The 20,615-nt window shown below is 35.4% G+C and overlaps 1 protein-coding gene across 1 annotated transcript in view; it reads left to right on the top strand.

Moving 5' to 3' along the window:
• The window catches only part of UBE2K (ubiquitin conjugating enzyme E2 K), a 44,388-nt gene that overhangs the window by 9,408 nt on the left and 14,365 nt on the right, over positions 1-20,615 (top strand). The window contains exons 2-4 of the mRNA XM_005517764.3: positions 8,274-8,367; positions 13,458-13,516; positions 16,014-16,096. Coding sequence (XP_005517821.1) covers positions 8,274-8,367; positions 13,458-13,516; positions 16,014-16,096 — 236 coding nt within the window. The remainder of the gene's footprint in view (positions 1-8,273; positions 8,368-13,457; positions 13,517-16,013; positions 16,097-20,615) is intronic.

The following is a 20,615-nucleotide window of genomic DNA, read 5'->3' on the forward strand; positions in this document are numbered from 1 at the left end:
ACACACCTTCCATGGCACAGCTTTACCAGTAAAACCACACTGTCCCTTAGTGAGACAAGCAGTGACTGTGTAACTGCACTTAGGGCTTATGCCAGGAGAGCCGTGTCAGTTACACCTCTGGTCTCCCTGACTGACGTGATGGTTTTGTCAGAAATAGTTTAGACACACACTAGAGCTGAAGTTTCAGAACTCTTTTAACTTGTCCTAAGGCAGCTCCAGGAAGCAGTGTCACATTCCTCTTCCAAGACTCATGTCTTCTTCCTGCTTTTGTGCTCCTTCTCTTACTTGAAGTGTTTGTGGTGAATCAAATCAGGGGTTGGTTTAAAGTGAATGACCTGTCTTGATAATATGTGTTTATTTCAGATGTTTGCTGTGCAATTGTGTGAATGCTTACAGAAAATCTTACCCCCTCCTTTACATTAATTCTTATGATCAGAAGGGAAGTAGGAGCTTGGTCACTGTTAGACAGGTTTAAGGTGCTGTGGAAGTACAGTCTCTTACTTGTTCTGGTAGAGCGATGTTTTAACAGCTGAACATTAGCAAGAGTGGGTATTTACCTACCTTAAATGAAAAAAAAAATTCCATCTTCGTGGTGTTCCAGGTCTAACTCTTGCAAAATTAAAATGGTTTTAATATTTGAGATATTTTGTGTTCTGACAGGAAGAGAATATCCCTCAGTAGTGTTCTTGTATGTAAATGTGTAATTAAAAATGTTAAGGTTGGTACAGATTTAATCTCTTGATAATATTCTTTAATAAAATATTTTAACAAGTAAAATTGTGATAAATACAAAAATTCTAGACTGTTTAACCACCAGTAAGTAATACAGAACTCATGCAGTATTCATACTCGTAGCTCCTTAGATACATTAAAATGCAAGTTACTTACTAGTAACATAGTATTTTGATCAGTAAATGAAACAAATAATATGCAAAAAACAATAGTTTTACTAGAACAGATGTTTTACAGAACAGATGTAACCCTAGAAAATATATGTTAATACAGGGGGATGAAATAGAAAATTAAATGTGATAGAACTTCCACAACTGAAATTGTTGATAGGCTTAAAGAACATGGGAACACTTTAAGGAAATTCTTTTCTTGGTATTGACCCTTTCTTATCTAGAAAACTGCTCTTTAATATGCTTTCCTCCTTGCCCTGCCCCAGACACTGGATTGTTTCACTCTGGTGTTGTTGCTCTGTGCTTTGAAGGTCAGCAGGTGCTTGGTCTAGAATGCAGATGTGATCTGCTGATCTCAGCAGGTAGTGCAGCGTGTGTACTTCATAGCACTGTGGAATTATGTGGCATTTCTGCTTCTCTTAATAATAACAAGTTCACAATATGCACTTGATTTTGGCTTTTAAGCTGGAGTGAGTCTGAAGGAATGTTTTGGAAGTATTGAACTATTTGCTATTCCTCTTGCTTTGGTAGCTCCTTGAGAGGATAGCAGTGGGATTATAAAACTGGTTTGGGGTTTTTTTGTTAGTTGAATTTGCCATTTTGCTGCAGGACAGTGCACTGCTCTTTGCTTCCTAGTTGAGTGATGCCTCCTGCCTTTATGTTTTCCTGTTTCTTGTGAAAGAGTGAACTGAGTGGATGCAGTGTATTTACTCTGTGCTGCTCTAGAGTAGCAAGGGGGTTAAGAAAGGAGAGTGTTAGTTTGAAAAGAAGGGAGATGAGAGGTGAGTATTGACTTCTTAAACAGCAGCTGAAAAAGTGAGCCTTTATTAGGAATCTTCCTTTCTGGCATATCAGTGAAGGAGGGAGACCTGAACCATTTGGACTAAGTTGAGAATGGTAACTTACCAAAAGAGCATAAGAAAATAACAAAATAAATATTACAAAACAAAATTCCTTTGAATATTTATCCACAGGTTTGCAAAGAGTTGGTAAATAGGATAAGAGTGAACTTGGTTTTGTTTTTAATTTATTTAAATAATTGCTTCATGGAATAAACTGCTACTGAAATATTGGAATCTTTTGCTCTATACAAGTTGACTCAGAGTACTTACGGCCTTGTGCAAAAATCACATTCTGGATCTCACTGGGATAATCAGGTAATCTTTCTCTGTAGATCTAGTGAGATATGTTCATGCCAGATTTTGGTGTAGAATAAGACTGTTGTGTTAGAATATAAAATGACAGGGGGAGGATAAAGAGAGTTTATAAGACACTGGTAACTTCATAGTATAACAGTTTAATTTTGCTAGCATGGCTACAGACTAGGGTGAAGAATTTCTTACTTGATTTGGCTTATTAAATATTGAACCTTATAATGTCAGTATAAAATGTTTGGATGTTCAAAAGTACCTACTTCACATTTGTAAGACATGGCTGTAATAAAGTAAGTAAATTTTTATTAGATTTTAGGTAGGTTCAAAAGTGGTTATTGCAAATTTACCTCATAGATGAATCAATAATCTTAAAATCATGTCTGAAAGATAAAGAAGTAATTTTATTTTGTTTCTGTGACTGTGGAAACAATTAGTGATTGAAAATATTTTGCATGTACAAAACCATCACAGACTTTGTCCTTGGTTGAGAAGATTCCAGAGAAATTTTTCAAGTTTATTCCTTAATCTTTGCTGAAATTTTTCCATGCACATTCTTGAAGATTTTTGTCACTTCTTTAAAACTCTTTCTTAATATGTAAGGGGCTAGTCTTTAAACACTGAATGATTACAAAATTTTAATACTTAGCTGATTTTAGTGCAATGTATATATGCATAATTTATCACATATACGTGTCTTTTCATGTCAGTTTTTTCCGATTTAGTTTTGTTTATTTGTTTATATATGTATATATATTTACACATGTACATTTGTTTCTAGAGTTTTCTATGAGTTCTCTTCTGTACAGCAAAGTAAATTAACAAAAAATAGTAGTATTTGATCCAATATTCTCCTTGAGATTGAAGAAAATAATTTTATAAGACCAGTAAAATCACAGACTGCAGGTAATTAATTCCTGTATGGAATAGTGGGGTTTTGTGATTTTGTGTGGTTTTGTTTGTTTTCTCTTGTTGTTGGAGGTTTCTTTTCCCCATACAATGTAATTCAGAAGTAGCCACTGTATTTTAAATTCCAGATGTAATTCTGTTTACGTGCTTTTGCGTCTATTGTTTTTTTTATAAATCCTGTTTACCACCTTGGCCTTTACACCCAAAGATACTTGATAGGAATTTGCATATGGTGTCTGAATATGTAAGGAGACACAGACAGACTTAGAACATGCAAATAATAATTCTTAACTACTTTATTATTTTTAAAATAACATGCTGAAGTTATTAATATTGCTAATAAACATTATTTCCTTTTTAATTTTTGACAGCAATAGTAAAAAACATAATATGCTTGCTAATTGATACATTTATGTTTCTGTAGAGTAATTTATTATACAGGGATTAAGGATCTAATGTGAGGATATTGTCATGGGGGGAGTTAAGTAGAGCTGGTTGGTTCTAGGGAAACTTCAGTCAAAACTCTTTTTGTATGTTGTTATCATCCAGTATTAAGTTCATGATGTTTGGTAGCCATGGCTGACATGGAAATGTGAGGGATTTATTTGGAGTTTGGGTTTGTTTGTTTGGGTTTTTTTGCTTCTACTCAAGAGAATTCAACACATGTCAAGACTGCTGGCCATGCAATTAAAAAAAAAAATAATTAGAAACATCTTATTCTTCCATTTTTAGTTCAACCTACCAGTATCTGTCCATACATCATTTGCTCTGAAAATAGGCATTTTTATGCTGATTGTTTGACATTGACTCTCTGGTAGTCTCCTTATCAAAGTAACTGAAGAATTTGGAGGGTTTTTTAGAAGGCATGAAAAATTCTGATGTACTTGTAATTCCTGTTTCTAAAAAAAGCAATTTGCTTTACTTCAGTCTTTATGAAGCAGACTTATTCCAGGATCAAACTTTGAATACATGATTTTCTTCTGCTTTTAGTAAATATAGTAAAAAGTATTTTGTTTGTCAGAAATAAAATATAGAAGAACAATGCAGTTTTTAGTAACTTGTCTTCGTATGCTCTTGTGTGTTGATATATAATGGTTTTGTCTGTTTATTTTATATCTAGGAAAACTTTGGATTTTTAAAAGTACAGGCACTGGACTAGTGAAGAGGATAATAAGCCATGAAAAAATGAAAGAGGTTTTTAAAGGCAGGTTGAAGAAGAGAGAAGGAAATGGTATGGAAGGCTCGGAAAAAAGGTCGGATTTACTGCAGAAAGCAGACAGTCCCTCAAATTGGACAGGCCCTCCTTATTAAGGCCTGTAGACTATGGTGAATAAGAACAGAAGAGCTTGTTGTCTGCTGAGAGTAATACTGCAGAGTCCAGAGCTGCTCTCTAAAATGATTTTAGTAGAAGTGAGGATGTGTGTTAAAGTCTTCACAGTGGCAGAACTTACTCTTAAATTTTCTGCTGGAGTGGATTGTGTGTTCTTTGCAAGGAAGTTACTCAAATATAAAACTAGACAGTATAATTCTAGATTTTTCTTTTAAAAGAGGAAGCAGGTGAAGACAAGTCAAAATATTATCCATCAGTTGTTACTGTGATAAATGTGATTGAGTGTCCTATCTTTGGAAGATGCTCACAGAATGACACTTGATGAAGGATTGATTCCTTTGGGTTTCTTTTTAGAGATAAAGCTTTTAGTAGTGAATAAAAGCATAATATGAATCTTCCCCAACTTGTCTGCATCATACATCTAGTTTAATCTCCTATGCTTGGGTTTATTTTCTGCATGGCAGAATATAATTGTTTAAGCATGACTATAGCAGTGCAGAAAGAATCTTAGCAGTTGAGTTGGTCTAAAAGACAGCAAATCTTTTGGCTAGACCCTAGTGTGAACTATAGGATGCATTTAAAAAGGAAAATGGCCATCCATAATCATCTAGACTATCAAGAAAAAAAGAGGGAATGGCATCATGCGTTGTGTAGTATGTTGCATCTATTTTCCTTTCTTTCTGTGTTGTCTTGTTTGTTTGGATTTTTTTAGTCACTGTTGATCAAAATAATTTTCACGTGTGATAATGGAAAGTTCTGCTAGTGTTGGACTTGAAGATTTCTAGAAAAGGATTCTGCTGTTGGCTTTTTGGGCATTGTATTGTTGCATCTTAGCTGTGAAACTTGAAATAAATGCTGCAAGTAATGGCATTGCTCATATTTCAGAAATTGCTAGCCCAGTGATTTAGTCACTAAATTGTTACTGTATCAATAGGAGGTGGTGGTGTTTTAGACTTGGTGTGGAAGTGTATTGAGGTCTTTGTAGAGCTGCTTCTGGAAAATTATCTTGGGGTGTAAGATCACAAGTTGATTCATGAATTCTGCGATAATTTGTGTTAGAGAATTTTTGAAGACCACTATTGTTGGTAGAGGTGGAGGCCAGGGATTTATTCTGTTAGAACACTAAAATTAAGTAGTTTTATTGTACATGATCCATTAAAGAGAAATATTGTAGGAAAACACTCCAGATTTAATTTGATTAGTAATCACTTTGTTTCTCCAGGGATGAAGGATAAAGCAATACCTGTCAAAGTGAAGCTGAGCTGAACCTTGAAAAGAGTCAGAGTAACATGAAAAAAGGACCTTCAGCTATATAAAGAAAAAATTAATTTGGTATATGGAGGACATGGTAGAATTTAAGCATAAATACAAAATTAAATTAATTCCTGCAATAAAACAATGTATTATAACCTGCTGTTTTTCCTTAAGGTTCTGTGCAAGGCAAATAATGGCATGGAGACAGCTACAGCTCTAGCAATACAAGCAGTCATCTCAAAGTGGGGAACCAGGATCACTGACTCTTGAAAGAAACTAATCGTAGTGACAGGCTCTGTGTTTGATTGCTTTTAAACAAATTTATGGAGTTGGGAAGGATTTCTTTGGAAAAGCAGCTAGTGTGGTACTAACTGGAACTGAATATAAAGGAGAATATCCAGGCTGCTGCAAGACTGTGCAGGTCACTGAAGAAAGTAGAGTGCTAAGTAGAAAATGAAGCGAGCTGCAGCATGGATTAACCGTAGATTGTATCATTGGGATTCATCCTGTTTGCTATTAGTACAGTCCTCTAAATGAAAAGTTATTTGCAAAGAACAAGGAACTCCTGCTGTCAAGGTTGAGCTTGCCAGGTGCTGTTGGCGGAGGGAGAGCAGGAGAAGCTCCGCTGAGGTTCGAATGACTGCTCAGATAGTTATAGTGACTCACCTGTATTGGTTATTTAAACCAATGTGCTGCTTTGGGAATGAAGAGGACATGCAAAGGGGCAGTACCTCCAACAAAGCACTGTGCAGTCACTGGAGAGGACAAAAACTTCCGCAAGAATCCTTGCTGGGACTCTTGTCACTTGATCTGAGCCTCATGTCATGCTGCTATGAAGAAAACAGATTTAATCTTTCTTAGGTTGTGATGTGTCTTTAGTGAGTGCAACAGAATGCTTGTGGCACAGATTCTGAGACATCATCTAAATTTGTTTATGCAGGGCTGATTAGGTGATCATGTGACATAGTAGAGAAATTTTTTTAAAAAAATCAGTATGGCAAGATTAGAATTTCAGCTTAAATTAAAGGCTTGTAAAATTAAGGCTGGAAGATCAGTGTAAATGCCATATATTTTGCAAGGGGAATAAATACTAGATGTATAAAAAACTTGTTGAAGCTGGGAAACAATACTGTCACAAATGGGAGTAAATAGATTGCAGCTTTACCTGATTGTACTTCAGAAAGCCTTTAGAAATTGTGAGGTGCTGGAACAAGCTGCCAGTTGGAAGCATGAGAGCAAAAAAATTAAAAGTGATGTTGGAAAGCTTGCAAGAAGATATATCATGTAAGATCAAGTTCGAATTCAGAGAGGGAATTTTTACAGTGCCTGGCTGTTGTGGAGAGCTGCAAGTGCTGCCTCATCTGTGTGGGTTGAAGGGATTTCAAGTTCTAAAGAAAAATGTATGTAACTACAGATGTTAAATGTTCCCAGTTCACCACTGCATTAATTTAGTGAATTAGGATTTTTACATGGTGAAACTTTTGCCTAATCTTTGAATTTTCTTGATATCTGGGAGCATCTCTGGTCAGAAGAGCACTCTTTGCTTTGGGGAGGACTGATTCTATAGAACACTTGCAGGAAAAAAACGGAAGTAATTTCCCAACTGTTGTCCAGTGAATTCTGTGTGTTTAATGGTTCACATCACTGATAGATTCAAGAACCAGTTGATGGCACCCCCAGCTTTATATGACTTAACCCTTCTGGAGCTGTCATCAACTGGGTTTACTCTGAGTGTGAAAAGAAGCATAGCTGTATAGAACTAGTTGGAACAATTTTAAAAGATCTGGGAAGATGCTAAGATTTCTTGCAAAAAATAACACAGGAATGAGGAAATCTGTAATGCAGTCAGTGAGCAAGTATGCAGAAATAGCAGGACAGAAAAACCTGTAATTATTTATCTCTAAAATCTTGATGGTACATCTTTCTAAAGAGATTTTGCTTTGTAGCCCCTCAATAAATGTTACTTGCTAGGAGATTTATGTAACTTTCACTAATGCTGCTCTCTGGACCTGGAAAGCTAATTTAATAGAATGAGTACCTCTGGCTGAACACTTCTGAGAATCTGTTTCTGGAAAACATACGTTTTCTCCGGTATCAAAGTACACTGTTTTTATTTTGTAGGGAAGTTGATACGGGGTGTGAAAATGTTGAGGAGGTGACAATGAAATCCAAGCATATAAAGTAAATTGTATCTTATGCCTAAATATTAAAGATATACATGAACTCACAGCTACAATACTCTGTTTAGATCCTTGTAATGTTAAAAATACTACTCCAGTTGGGGAACTCTTTCCGTGTTCCATTGCAAGTGACAGATGTGTCTATTTTTAAATAAATTGGTCTAAATATGAAAAGAGCTGATGTGCAATTTGGTCTGTTTAATTTTATAGTTTAGATATGTAGAATTAATAGCTGATTTGAAAGATCATAGTCATTTTCACAGTCATGGTCAACTTAGAAGCACAGTTTCTAGATATACTGCTGAATTGCTTTGCATATTCTAGTGATCGTATAAATAATATTGAAGTTTCCAGTGCTTCACAAGTAGTCTATTTTCAATGAAGTAAAAATTCAACTGGAAGATAGCTATTAACTTTAGGTTATTATATTTTTAAATGTTTACTTTCTTTAAAGTACTGTTCTAAAAATTTAAAACAGCATATTTTGGGGGAAATTTGTATGTCAAATGCTTACTTATGATTCTTTGTTTCTCTGTTTATTTTTAAGACGAGCAAAAATCAAATTAAAGTAGATCTTGTAGATGAGAATTTTACAGAATTAAGAGGAGAAATAGCAGGACCTCCGGACACACCATATGAAGGCAAGTAAAGTTTTTGTGTATGCAATCATTGTACATTTCAAGTCATGTGTCTTGAGATGCTTTGTTTATAAAAATAATTACAGCATAAAATGTAGAGGTACATGTTCTAAAATAGTCTGATTTTTTTTTTTTTTAACTACAGATTTTAAGTTTAAAAACTATTTCAGTTCAGCTTCTGTGTTGCCTGAAGAGAAATTTTTCTACAATAGGATATCAAGGTTAATTTACAGATATAAGATGTGCTATTTAATTGGTATAATTCTGACTTCTGGTTGTTTGTTTACTGTCTCAACAGTTTGAGCTCCTTAATGGTTAAGTATTAAGAAACTTAGCTTCAGACTGTACATGTATTTCATGTGATCTAGAGTGGTGATAATTCATAAACATTGCATTTCTCCTATCTCAAGCAGCGATGCTGTTACAACATAAATTTGGGATTAATTTTGGGCATTCCTGTGTCGCAGTACTTAATTTAGACTGATGTGGGGGACTCTGTAGTAGAACTTTGTATCTTTAACTATCTTCAAAAATTATACCTTACTGACTTTCTAGTTTGTTAAAGCTGGTATCAGTAATTATACTTCTCTTACAGTCTGGTAAAAGCAAAGTAACTTCCATAAATAAGCTTTAGAAAAGGCTAATATAGCATGCTTCTTCAGAGATACAAAATTACTCAATAGTGCTGATACTTGTAAACTTTGTGTATAATATATATGGAGCTGGCAGACATACCTTCTATTTAAAGTTCTTTCATGATAAGTAAGGATTTAAAAATTTTTTTAAAACTTTTGAGTAGCTTTAAAACATTGTTCTACTTGAATTTTCCATGCCAGGTATTTACTTTGATTTGAATTTGTACTTTCAATAAAAAAGTATCAAGGAGTGTTACAAGCAAATTAATTTTTTGTTGGAATATGAAACAATTTTGCAAGTTCTTCTGTTGCTCTAGTTGCTCTATATCTTTGAGCTAAGAGTGGGACTTTAGTATTCCCCTGGAACTGGACACATGACAATTGTCATTGTTTTGAAAAAATAAGTTCTCATCAGGTGGGGAAAATACCTGAAAATTGTTTAGTAGCTATAGAAGTATATGCACTCAAATACATTAGTTACTGCTAATGAAAATCTGGTTGTCACATCTTCCCTGACAGAGGACATCCCTTGTGATTTGCTTTTCTGGACTAGAAGCTGGTGCAGCAGCATTGGACTTGAGAGCAGGGAGAGTCTCCCCTCCTCTACCTTTGGGGCCCAGGAGAGAAAAAGAATAAGGAAATAGCCTAACAGTGGTTGACATGGAAGAATATTGGGCAGGGGTAGATGTCAGAAGCTGGCAAGAAGAGAAGTTAGTCTGGAAGAAAGAAACAAAGTAGAGAAGTAGGAGCAGCTGTAATGGTAGGGGTGCCCTGCAGAACTTCATCTGCAGAGTTCCTCAGCAATCTAGTAAATAATGGTGGTTCTCTTCTCTCCCTACCTTCTCCAATGTGTCTCAATCTCATCAGCTGCTGATGTATGGTTGACAGAAGATAATATCTGGAAGCAATTTATTCTGGTTGTAATATGACTTCAATTTAAAAGGAGCACTATGCTGTTCACCAAAAATACAGACTCATGCTGGTGATCTATTTGGAAGTGAATCATTCTATTTAGATTTTAGTATAATTGTTGTTTTGCAATAGTATAGTTTCTCTGATAAATCCAAGACTTAATATTGTAATAACATCTGTATATAAGCAATTGGATTCTAGGAAACATCTGAATGGTGGTAGAAGGGTGTTGGTTTAGGTGTCTGTTTTCCATACAGAGAATTAAACCTCCTTGGAGGTGAGTTGGTTTGTCGGAGCTTGCCATTTTTTCCACTCCCTCCAGGTCAGTGTTACCTTGGCTTATAAAATGGGCCTTTTTTGGAGAATGTATTGAGAGTTATTTAAAATAAAGATGGACTGATGTATCACAAAAGTTAAAAACTGTATGGCAAGTCATGCAGAGAGTAAAAAAAGATTGAAATGTTTGTCTGCAGAACTGAGTTCTGTGTGATTCTGGATGATTCAGGTAGACAAGAATTTCAAAAGCTGGGTACTGTCTACTCGTATATTCAGCATATCCTGCTAGTGAAAAACAGCAATATGTTTACTGCAGAATTTGTTGATGTGAAATGCATGCATACTTACATACCTTTGAGTACATTTAATTATGAGGATATAGTAAATATCCCTTTTGGGTGGGCTAAACTGTTTTTTTATTATGATTATTGCAGGGATCTCATGGAAGAGTAATGCGATTGTAAGCTTACTTTAATCTAGAAGGCATATACATCAAGGAGTAAAATGGTTACTGCCAGCCCAATTTTTGGTGTTTCCTGACATTAGAATAATTTGCTTTGGAATGTTAATATTTCTGTAATAGAGTTATATGCATTTATTCCCTTACATAATTATGAAGGGCGTGCCAGTGTGTGTTGTCTTCATTTTATGACTATAGCAGTAATGCATGCTGCATAATTACTGACTGATGTTTTGTCATCTATAATCTAAACAGTGACACAGCAAGAAGTGCTTTATGAAGAAGTTTTATGCAGTAGTTCTGGTCAGACAGTCCCTGTCATACAGGAGGGAATTCTAGAACCATTGTGAAGTGAAAGAACAGTTGTTGACCATAGTTGGTGAGGTATCTGAAATCAAACTGCTGCTGCAAAATTTTTTATAGGTAATGTTGGAACATTAGTTAAGAATGACTGAGAGGAAGAATGCCATTTATTGACAAAATTTACAGCTTTTATTTTTCTATTAATAGTGTCAACTCATATTGATCAATTATCAGAATATTACAAGACAGAACTTTGAGAGACTTGATTAATGGCTGCTGGGTTTTGCTTGATTCAAGAGCTTTTCAGTAGATAGGTTGGGGTTTTGTGGGTTTTGATTTTTTGGGGGTTGTTTTATTTTAGTCTGTGTAATATTTGTATTAATTTCAGGCTAAGCTTACATGTGAGCCACAGGAACTGCAAAATTTATAACAGGGTATTTCTTCAAGGGAAATAGCTAAAAATTGCTCTAACTCTTGTGAGACCTGTTTCAGTAGGACTACAGAAGGAATATTATGCCATTACTGTTTAATTCTATTTCAAGCATTAAGTAGCCACCAAAAAAGCCATACGTATGCATACTCTTAAAAAACAAAAAAGCAGAAGTGAATATATTAGTCATTTGTTACTAGTATGAAAAAAAATACAGATTTGTTGAGGTTATGTCTTTAAGCCTGTATTTTTAACTGCAAAGTTTGGTGCAAAACAATACTATATAAATAATATTACCAGCTCATCAGTTTCTGGTGAAAAATATTGGTGGCTGAATACCCTGTTAGGCAGAAGACTGTAATAGTTTGTGGTAAGCAGAAAAAATGGTAATACCTGAGGATAGCTTTCATATTACCTTACAAAATGATGTGGCAGCAAAATCATAGGACTGATGAATTTTTGTAATCCAGGCAGAGTGTAGCTATTTCTTTCCCTTAAAAAACAGTTGCTGCTGAATTATGCTTCAATTTAAAGAAAAAGAAAACCAAACTTCTTTAAGGTCTCTTTTTGATGTATGTGTCTTCAAAACTGTTTCTCCTGTGCTGTCCTGTAAGCAGACAAGCAATCAATTTAGACCTTACTATTATGATTTTGGATTTACTGTCCTTTCTTATATAGTATTTTCTGTTAAAACTTCTCAAGTTACTTTAGTGTTAAGTGAGAAAAAGAACATCTGTAGACAAGTGGAAAATATCAAGCTGATACTAACTAGTTTCAGGTGGAGTGTATTTGACTGAAATACATTTTAAAAGTGAGAGCTGTTAGGAACTACTAATGTGTTTTTTGGCACAGATAAAAAGATGCCGAATACTGTAACTGCTGGGAGGAGCACTTTGAAGCTTTTTTCCCCCATGTATCTTGCTGCCCATATTGTCATTACTTGAGAGCTGGTTTCGCATTGCTTGATTTGCAGAATAAATCACTCTGGAAATCTCAAGGAAAATAGATTGCAAATGCTTTAGCTTTAATTCAAGAAATTGTATAAATTTTAAAACATTATACTGACAGAGGGAAAAGGTTTCTGAAAGAGGAGCAGCAGGTTGAAGAAAAAATTGCAAATTAGGATAAATGCTTTCAGTTTTTATGAAAAGTAAATGTCCAATTTGGTGTGTATGGTTTTTTTTGTACCCCGTTCTTTTTGTCACTGAACTGCTGCCTGGCAAATGGCCTTCACTGGGCAGGCAGAGATAGTTAGAGATTGCTCCAGAAGACATAAGTATTGGTAGTGAACCTGAATGTTAACAGAACTATAATGGAAATGGGATAGGGAATGATACTGTGACAGAGATAAAACTGAGAAGTGTTTAAAACTGGGCAGTAGGAGCAGATTCTGTCTTCCAAGCTCTTATTATCCTTTATTGTATGCTCTGGCCCATCATATTATATTAATGGTACTGGTGTGTCAAAGTGTTTGCAGAATTGAAACAGAAGTAACTCCTTCAGGTGGTAATGTAGAACATAATAAAAGTCAAATACTGGTACCTCCTTTATTATTTTTTTCCCAAAGTGTGGAAGCTTTTCTGGAAGAGTTATTTGAATGTATTTGAATTCCAGAAAGTTTAAAATTAAATACAGGTAATTTCAATTGTGTAATTTGAAGAAAATTTGTCATGAGGTGTTAGAAAAGAGTCAAAATAATGTAATATCCCATGTTCAGCCTGAATATTCCTGTGGCCTCTTTTTTCATCTGTTTAGGAGACATTTGGTTCATATTTTGGTATATTTTATTAAAATAAAGCATGGCAGTGATAAGATTGGGAATGAGAATGTACATATTAAATATACTTAAGAAGTACAGCTAGTGATTTGCATAAGCAAACACAGCTTTTCTGACTTTATATGTATTTATTTATGAAACATAATGAAATCTAAATGTATCTCCTAACTAATACTGCTGGATAAGTTTGAATTACTTGAAAATATGCTCATTTAGAAGTGTAAGCTTTAGTGTCATGAAAGTCTAAGTTTGAGTAATGTTCTTTTGGTATAATTTCCAACTTGTTCTTGTCTTTTGCAGGTGGAAGGTATCAGCTAGAGATAAAAATCCCAGAAACATATCCATTCAATCCTCCTAAGGTACTGCAAACACACATTTTTGGATAATACAATTTGTCTAACAAGTTAGGTTTGAGTATTCTTATTTACTTGTTTGTTTGTTGGGTGTTTGTTTGTTTTTTAATTCACTTTTAGACAAGGATTGGAACTGTTATATTTAGGTAGAAATAAAGCAGGATGCAAAACTGTATCCAGTCAGAAGTACACTCTGTTCCTAAAAGTACAAACAGGGAAATTCTGGGGAGGAGTTTGGGCCTTATTAATGACCCTAATGTAACATTTTTTGACAAGATAAATACAGTTTTCAGGTAGTTTTAGATGGTGTGGAGAGTATAGCTGTGTTCCCTACCTCTCAGCATTGATGAAGAAATGTTGTAATAGGGAGTTATTGGTTCTTTTAGTTTCTTGGGCTCTCTAAGTTATACTTAAAAGGTTCTTGAATCTAACGTACCAAGTTTCTAGTAATAATTAAATAGGGACATGTACAGTTGTGTGTCTTGAAGAACCAACAGAGAAATATAGTAGTCTTACTGCTTCTCTGTTGAAGAAATAGATAATGTGCACATGGATGAGAGATGAGAAATGGCTGTGGTAAAGTCACTCATATGTTTTTCACAACTTACTGGCCTTTTAACTTTACTGCATCTTTCTAGAACTTCAGTTTTGTGATTCCACTCTGAATAATGTTCTCTCCAGCCATGTGCAGCTGCAGCTGTACATTCCTGTGCCCTGATTTAGTACACTCTTCAGTGGCTTGAATCAGTAGACGCCTGAGTTGTGTGACTCAACTTCTTGATTGGTTTTCTGTTTGTCTGAAAGATGTCTTCGAACCAAGAACGTATCCTAGATTGTTATTATTTTCACTCTGGTAAATAATACTGGGAAGGAACTGGGGAAGAGGAGGAAGAAAGGGGTGCCAGTAGCTCATAGGTTCTTTGAATTACTTCCTTGAGGCTGGAACAAAAGACACAGAACATCTTAAAGAAATGTTTGTTGGTCTCAGTTCTTTAATCTGCACACATTCTGGTGGGAGCTGAAACAGGTTGTGGACACTGGAAGATGAGTCTATATACCATGATTTAGTTGCTGCTTTAGGGCTTGGTAGTCTCCATTTCCAGAGTTCATAGGCAGCTGTTAGAAACGGAGTGCATTGTAGCATAGTACTGCTTATTCTGGAGTCTTGAATTGGAAGCCTTTTTGCTTGCCTGGCCCTGCCTTTCATCTGAAAGATTTCTTCAGCTTGTTCAGCATGTGCTTTAATAGCCATTGTTAGCAGTCATTTGCTGTGCGAAATTATCCATATTTATATTGCTTTTTACATTTTCCAGGTGATTTATAGAGTTGAGGTAGTTACCAAGTCCCTCGGTTGACATGATAGCTTATTTATGTCCTGGAAAGCAGAACTGTTCCGTTCTTGCCTGTTTGGACACCAGGATTGTACTGATTTCATTATAGCCCTGTATATACAGTGTTTTGCTGTAGTGCCTGACAGGTACTGTGTTCTCTTCACTGATTTGCTTGCAGTTCAGGGGCAAAAGTTGAAAGATCTGTGCTATACATAAAACGTTTTTCAGGGATTTGGGGTGAGAAGGAGATGAGAAATAGATGGGTCAAAATCACTAGAAGGCAGTTAAAGTGCTAGCTGAAGAAAATGAAGCGGGAGTTTCCAAAGGCATATATGTCCTTTCTGAGGACTGCTTTGGTCTCCAAGACCTTTAAGAGAAAGTGCTGCTTATACCTTTCTCAGGGTCTTAAAAAAGCCCAGAACACCCAAGCCACCAAAACCTGATTTTAGTAATGTTTTGTATGCATGAATACACTTTAGTGTAATAATATGGACATGATTAATGAATGAATTCTGGGACTAGATCCTTTCATTAGCAAAGAAAAATAACAGTAATTTAGTTAAGTTTTGGGTGAGTGAACAGCTTTCTGCATATGAGGTAATGAGACAGGATGGCTGTAGATGTAGTAGTGTTCACCAAAGAAATTTTTCTAATACTTCCGTAGCCAACAATTTAGTTCAACAGTAAGTGATATCCAGTTCCTGTGCTAAGAGTTCAGGACTTTGTGAAATCTAGAAACCCCAATTTTAATAATGTTAGAAGTTTTAAGTCTGTATTGTCAAAACACTTGTATGCTGGATTTTTATTATTATTATTTGCATAATACTTGTATTATGTATTTTTAATTAGCTTTGTGTGATACAGGGATGTGAACACAGGTGTGAGAAAGCAGGGATGAGTTTGGGGAGCTGGAATGGGCAGTAGTCTGTTTTGAGTAAGGCAAGGCTCTAACAAACAGCCTTACAAACTTGAAACCTCCTGAAATAAGTAGTATTAGTTCGTCTTAGTTCCATTTGTAGTACTACCTTTTCTAAATTAGTATTTCTTCATAATATTAATTAAAATAATTGATTAAAAATGTTTACTTACACCGCATTGTACTTTACTTAAAAATGTAATGTACACTGCATTTAATTACTGCTTTTGTTTTTAAGAATTGTCTTGTTTTTTAGGTGCGGTTTATCACCAAAATATGGCATCCTAATATTAGCTCAGTCACTGGGGCCATTTGTTTGGATATTCTGAAAGATCAATGGTAAGATTCCATGGGGGTTTAAATGTGCAAAATCAAGTATACTGGTGTCCTGGATAGGAGACATCAGCTCTCCTTGCTATTCACCTTGTGCTTATCATTTGAGATGTCCTTAAAGCACACATTTTGGTATAGTATTCTGAGGTGCAAATATGCAAATGAAATGATTGGGTAATAATTTTGGAAAGCACTAAGTATATATTGTATACACAGAGAGTTCTTCCAAAAATTTTTTTGTGCTAGAATGAACATTTCATTGTTGACATTTTGGATGGTTTTGTATGAGTTAATTCTTTATTTTAGTTCCTTTCTGTTAACAAATACTACCTGTTGCCTTCTTTGATCAGTTAATGTTACTGCAGAAGTTTTAATAGCCAAAATCTGTGGAACAGACTTGTGTCCAAACTAACAGCTGCACTCATTGTTCATTTGTTTTGCAAAGTAATTGATTTCATGTGATTTGAAGGTACAACAATTTTGTAATAGACATGATACCTAATACAGATGGTTTTTTTCCTCCATGTCTGCCCCAAAAGAATAGGACTGTAATTCCATAGCAGATCATACCATTGTCTAATTCATACAAACTTAAAATGCTTGTAAAGCCAACAACTTTGTCAAGAGTGCTGTTGGCCAAGCAGACATCAGTTGGGTTCAAAACAGAAACTTTAGAGGAGAATGCTGAATTGCTGAGGTCTTGCGGGTGACACATCCAGGGTATTAATCTTCTACAGACATACAAAATTATAGAAATCATTTGGCATAGTATAGTGTAAGTTACTGAAATGAAATTGTAATAGTCATAAACTGTTGTCTTCTTAACTTCTGGAATGGCATATATTTTCTTACAGTCTCAGAGCACTTGATGTTCTTTCAGGCAATAGAATCTTTCAGTATAGAGGCCGTGGTACCTGGTATAGTTTTTCTTATCGGTAAGAAAGTGCAGTTTTGTACCTGCACCTAAATTGTTCATACCACCATACAGTTTTACTGGAGATTAATGACCCTTAAACTGTCTGAGTACAGTCTCCTGAGAGATCATACTCTGAAGCAGATTAATGAATGGGCTGAGGTTGTCTCTAAGTATCAAAAGGCAACAAAGACCTAAAAAACCCATGAGCTTCAACTTAATTTATGCACTTTTGGGGTTGTTAGTCAAAACGTTTGATTTTGAGGACAAACAGGAGAGAAGAGTTGACCTGTGTTCTTGTAATCTCGGAGTTATGTCTAGCACAGATAATTTGATCTGTGTCTGATTTCTGTTATTTCTGCTTGATGAAAAAAACCCAAGCATTAATATCTTCCTTCTCCCAGATGTATACGAAATAGGAGTATTGGAACAAGAATTTGACTTCTGTATATTTAAACCAGCTGACACGAGAAGCACAAGTAATATGCCAGTTATATAGTTTTAAATTCTTCCTTTGAAACAGTGTCTTCATTTGGAAGCACTAAAGAGAGAATTACAGAGAACCTGGTGGTGACAGTGGAAGATTTCCTGTATACTATTAATCCCTCTTCAAATGATTCTTAATGTAGTGTGATCCCTTCATTTTCTAGTTGTGCTATTTGTACGTTTTGTTTCTTTTCAAATCATGGAATGGTATATGAAAATCACTTGAGCATTGTTGAAGTGCTTGTCAAAGTCTCCAGTCCTTTGATAAGAAGAAACTTATAGCTGCCTCCATGTTTACTGTTTGAAGTATTTCTATATTGTGATAGATGAGACTTTTTTTTCCTGAGTAGCTTCCTGAAACTCATTAAGTAATATGAATGGTTAATATCGTTTAAATAAATTTATTGTTCTTCAATATATGCAGCTTTAGTTAATTAAGAAATGCTCACAGCACAGAGTCATAGAATGGTTTGGGTTGGAAGAGACTTTAAAGATCATCTAGTCCCAACGCCTGCCATGGAGAAGAACACCTTCCATTAGACCAGGTTAAATCTGCAATGGCAACATTCATAATACATGTGCACACAGACAAAAATAAGTATGTACAAAGTTACACTTGAGAAAATCACCCTTGAGTACTTGCAGATGTCTTTGGATCTTCTTAGTGGGCAAAGGATTAAGCTTTGAGTAATGGTGAGGGTATTAGGCTAGGCTTCACTGGCTTTCCATGGCAATCCTCAGAGTCTCACAAATTTGAGAGTTCGCTTGCTCTGAGAGTCATCCCAGTCTGGGGTATGCTGGTCACAGCCTGCTCTGGTCCAGGACAGCTCAAAGGGTCTCAGTACCATTGTTCACAGATAGGGTCACAAGATGATTGTGATGATTAAATCATCAGTAAATTTTCATCCTGGCCACAAGGATGAGTTGGTATTTACTGGAATATTCCTTGAAAAATCCAATAACAAAATACTATTCCACTTGGCCTCTTCTTCAGATAGAAGAAGAAACTCAAGGCTATTTGTTGGAACACAGGAGCTTGCTAGACAACAGAAGTTCTGTCAGCAGACAGTGTTTCTGATAAGCTCAAGGGAACTTAACTGTCTAGGTGCTGTTAATCCAGGCTGAGGCCTAGCAAGTATTCCTGAGACCATAGCTGGCCTGAGGAGGGAGCAAGGGGGAGGATGTACCACCATGTGCCACCAAAAATTAGTTTTCTGCAGGTCTAGGTTGAAAAGTGGTTTGAATAAAATAGTTTCATTAGAAAGCAAACAAGCCAAAAATAAGCAATCCAAATCATCCCTGCCCTCCCCCCAGATTAATAATTTAATGTTTAAGTTATTTTCACTAGGCATTCAAAAGTAAATTGGACAAATGCAATTCTGAAATATTCCTGTGGAAGTATTCTAGAAAATATATTTAGTTCCACAATCTCTTGTCAAATCTTTTAGCAACAAAATCTTTTCTTGAAGTGCCACTTCATTGACTTGTAATGCTCTTAACTGAATAATGCTGCTCTTGTTGCTGTGTTTAAAAATAAGTCTCAAATATCACTGCATATCTGTTTTTCAGTGAGTTTTGAGAGTTAAAGGACTGGAGAAGTTTGGCCTGTGAGCCTTTGCAGGATTTCTGAAAGAGTTAATAAGCTGATAAAATAGTCATTTATAGATGGTGAATACGAATATAAAGATTTTAATGTGTTTGTATAGTTTTAAAGTCTCTTCCCTACTCTCCCATCCTGTGGTAATGATTTTGTGTTCTAATAAACATAGTTGGGGTGATATTCTGCATATCGGCAGCAGGTTTTATCAGTTTGCAAAGTAATGTCTTCATTAAACTCATTAAAAATAATCTGAAATTCTTTTTCCACATTGCATGCTTGATACTGAAATTCTTTCCAGCTGTGGATTTCCATTGTGTTTTGATTTTAAGTACCTGTTAAGCCAGTTTGTTTGCAAAGCTACTGTTTGCTGCTAGAAATAAAATAAAAGATTTTGTAAAAGGAATACTGTTCATGCTTATCTGACATAAATTTCATTATGTGGTTTTGCTTACTCTGGCCTATATTTATCTTCCGGGCTAGTACTCTGTCTCAAAGCTTTAATTTTAAATACACAACATATTTAATGCAGTTCATTGAAACCTGAGGACTAAATTACTTGAAAGCTGTTCTGCATAAATACCTTGAGCAGAGATTAAGTGAATCTGTTGTGGCTGCATATATGGCTACAAAAGCTCCTGGCTTCTGTGGATTTGACAGTCAACAATGAATAATAAGAATATTTTTGTCATAGTGATTCTACTGGAGGATTCATGCTTCAGTTTTAATTAAGATGCAGAAGTCATTATAAGAGATAATACAATTTTAACAGATAAATAAACAGCAGCCAGCTTGTAATCTTCCTGGACACCCAGTACTGCTGGGTTTTGTTGAGGGTGTTTGAGGAGCACTGAAGCTTCTTAAAGCTTTGAGAAAAATGCAGAGAATATTAACATGGTTTTAGGGAACCCTTTAGAAGCAGGCTGTCTTTCCCCTCTGTGCTTTGTCAAAGCTATCCTAATTTTTTACTTTCTTTTTCCCTCTGATGTGGGTGCATGGTCTTGTGGTTGTCCTGTAAATAGTGACTATGCAACGGGCTTCCACACAAAGGCCTTACTGATTTTCTTCCAGATTCCATAAACCATTGGCTACAAGTTCCAAGAGATTTTCTCTTGGATTAACAAGCTTATTTATTTCACAAATGGAACAAATAATGCAGATTATTTTAAAAAAAAAGGTTCCTGTAGCCATCTTGGGTTGACAGAGTGGAGTAGCAATCTGCTGGCTGCAGCTGTTCCTGGCATTCTGCTGGGTTACCCTCTTGGAATAATGAGAGAGATTGTTTCCTAGAGAAGAATGTAAAGAACATAAGCAAAAACTTCCTAAATAGAGAATTACTTAGCCTTTAAAAATGAAGAAGAAAAATAAAACCTGGCAGTGTTTTGTAATCCTTTTAGGATTCTCCCTGCTCATAAAAGGTAAAAGAGATTTCTTTCCTCGGGCATACTGGGCACAGCTGGGCTTGCTGTGCCTTTTAATGTTAACACTATAGTCACCCATGCTAGGGGTACTCTTTTTTAATGGAAATG

Source organism: Pseudopodoces humilis, chromosome 6, assembly GCF_049639895.1.
Source record: "Pseudopodoces humilis isolate 2021_Gansu_Grassland_sample_001 chromosome 6, ASM4963989v1, whole genome shotgun sequence".
NCBI classification, from domain to species: Eukaryota; Metazoa; Chordata; class Aves; order Passeriformes; family Paridae; genus Pseudopodoces; species Pseudopodoces humilis.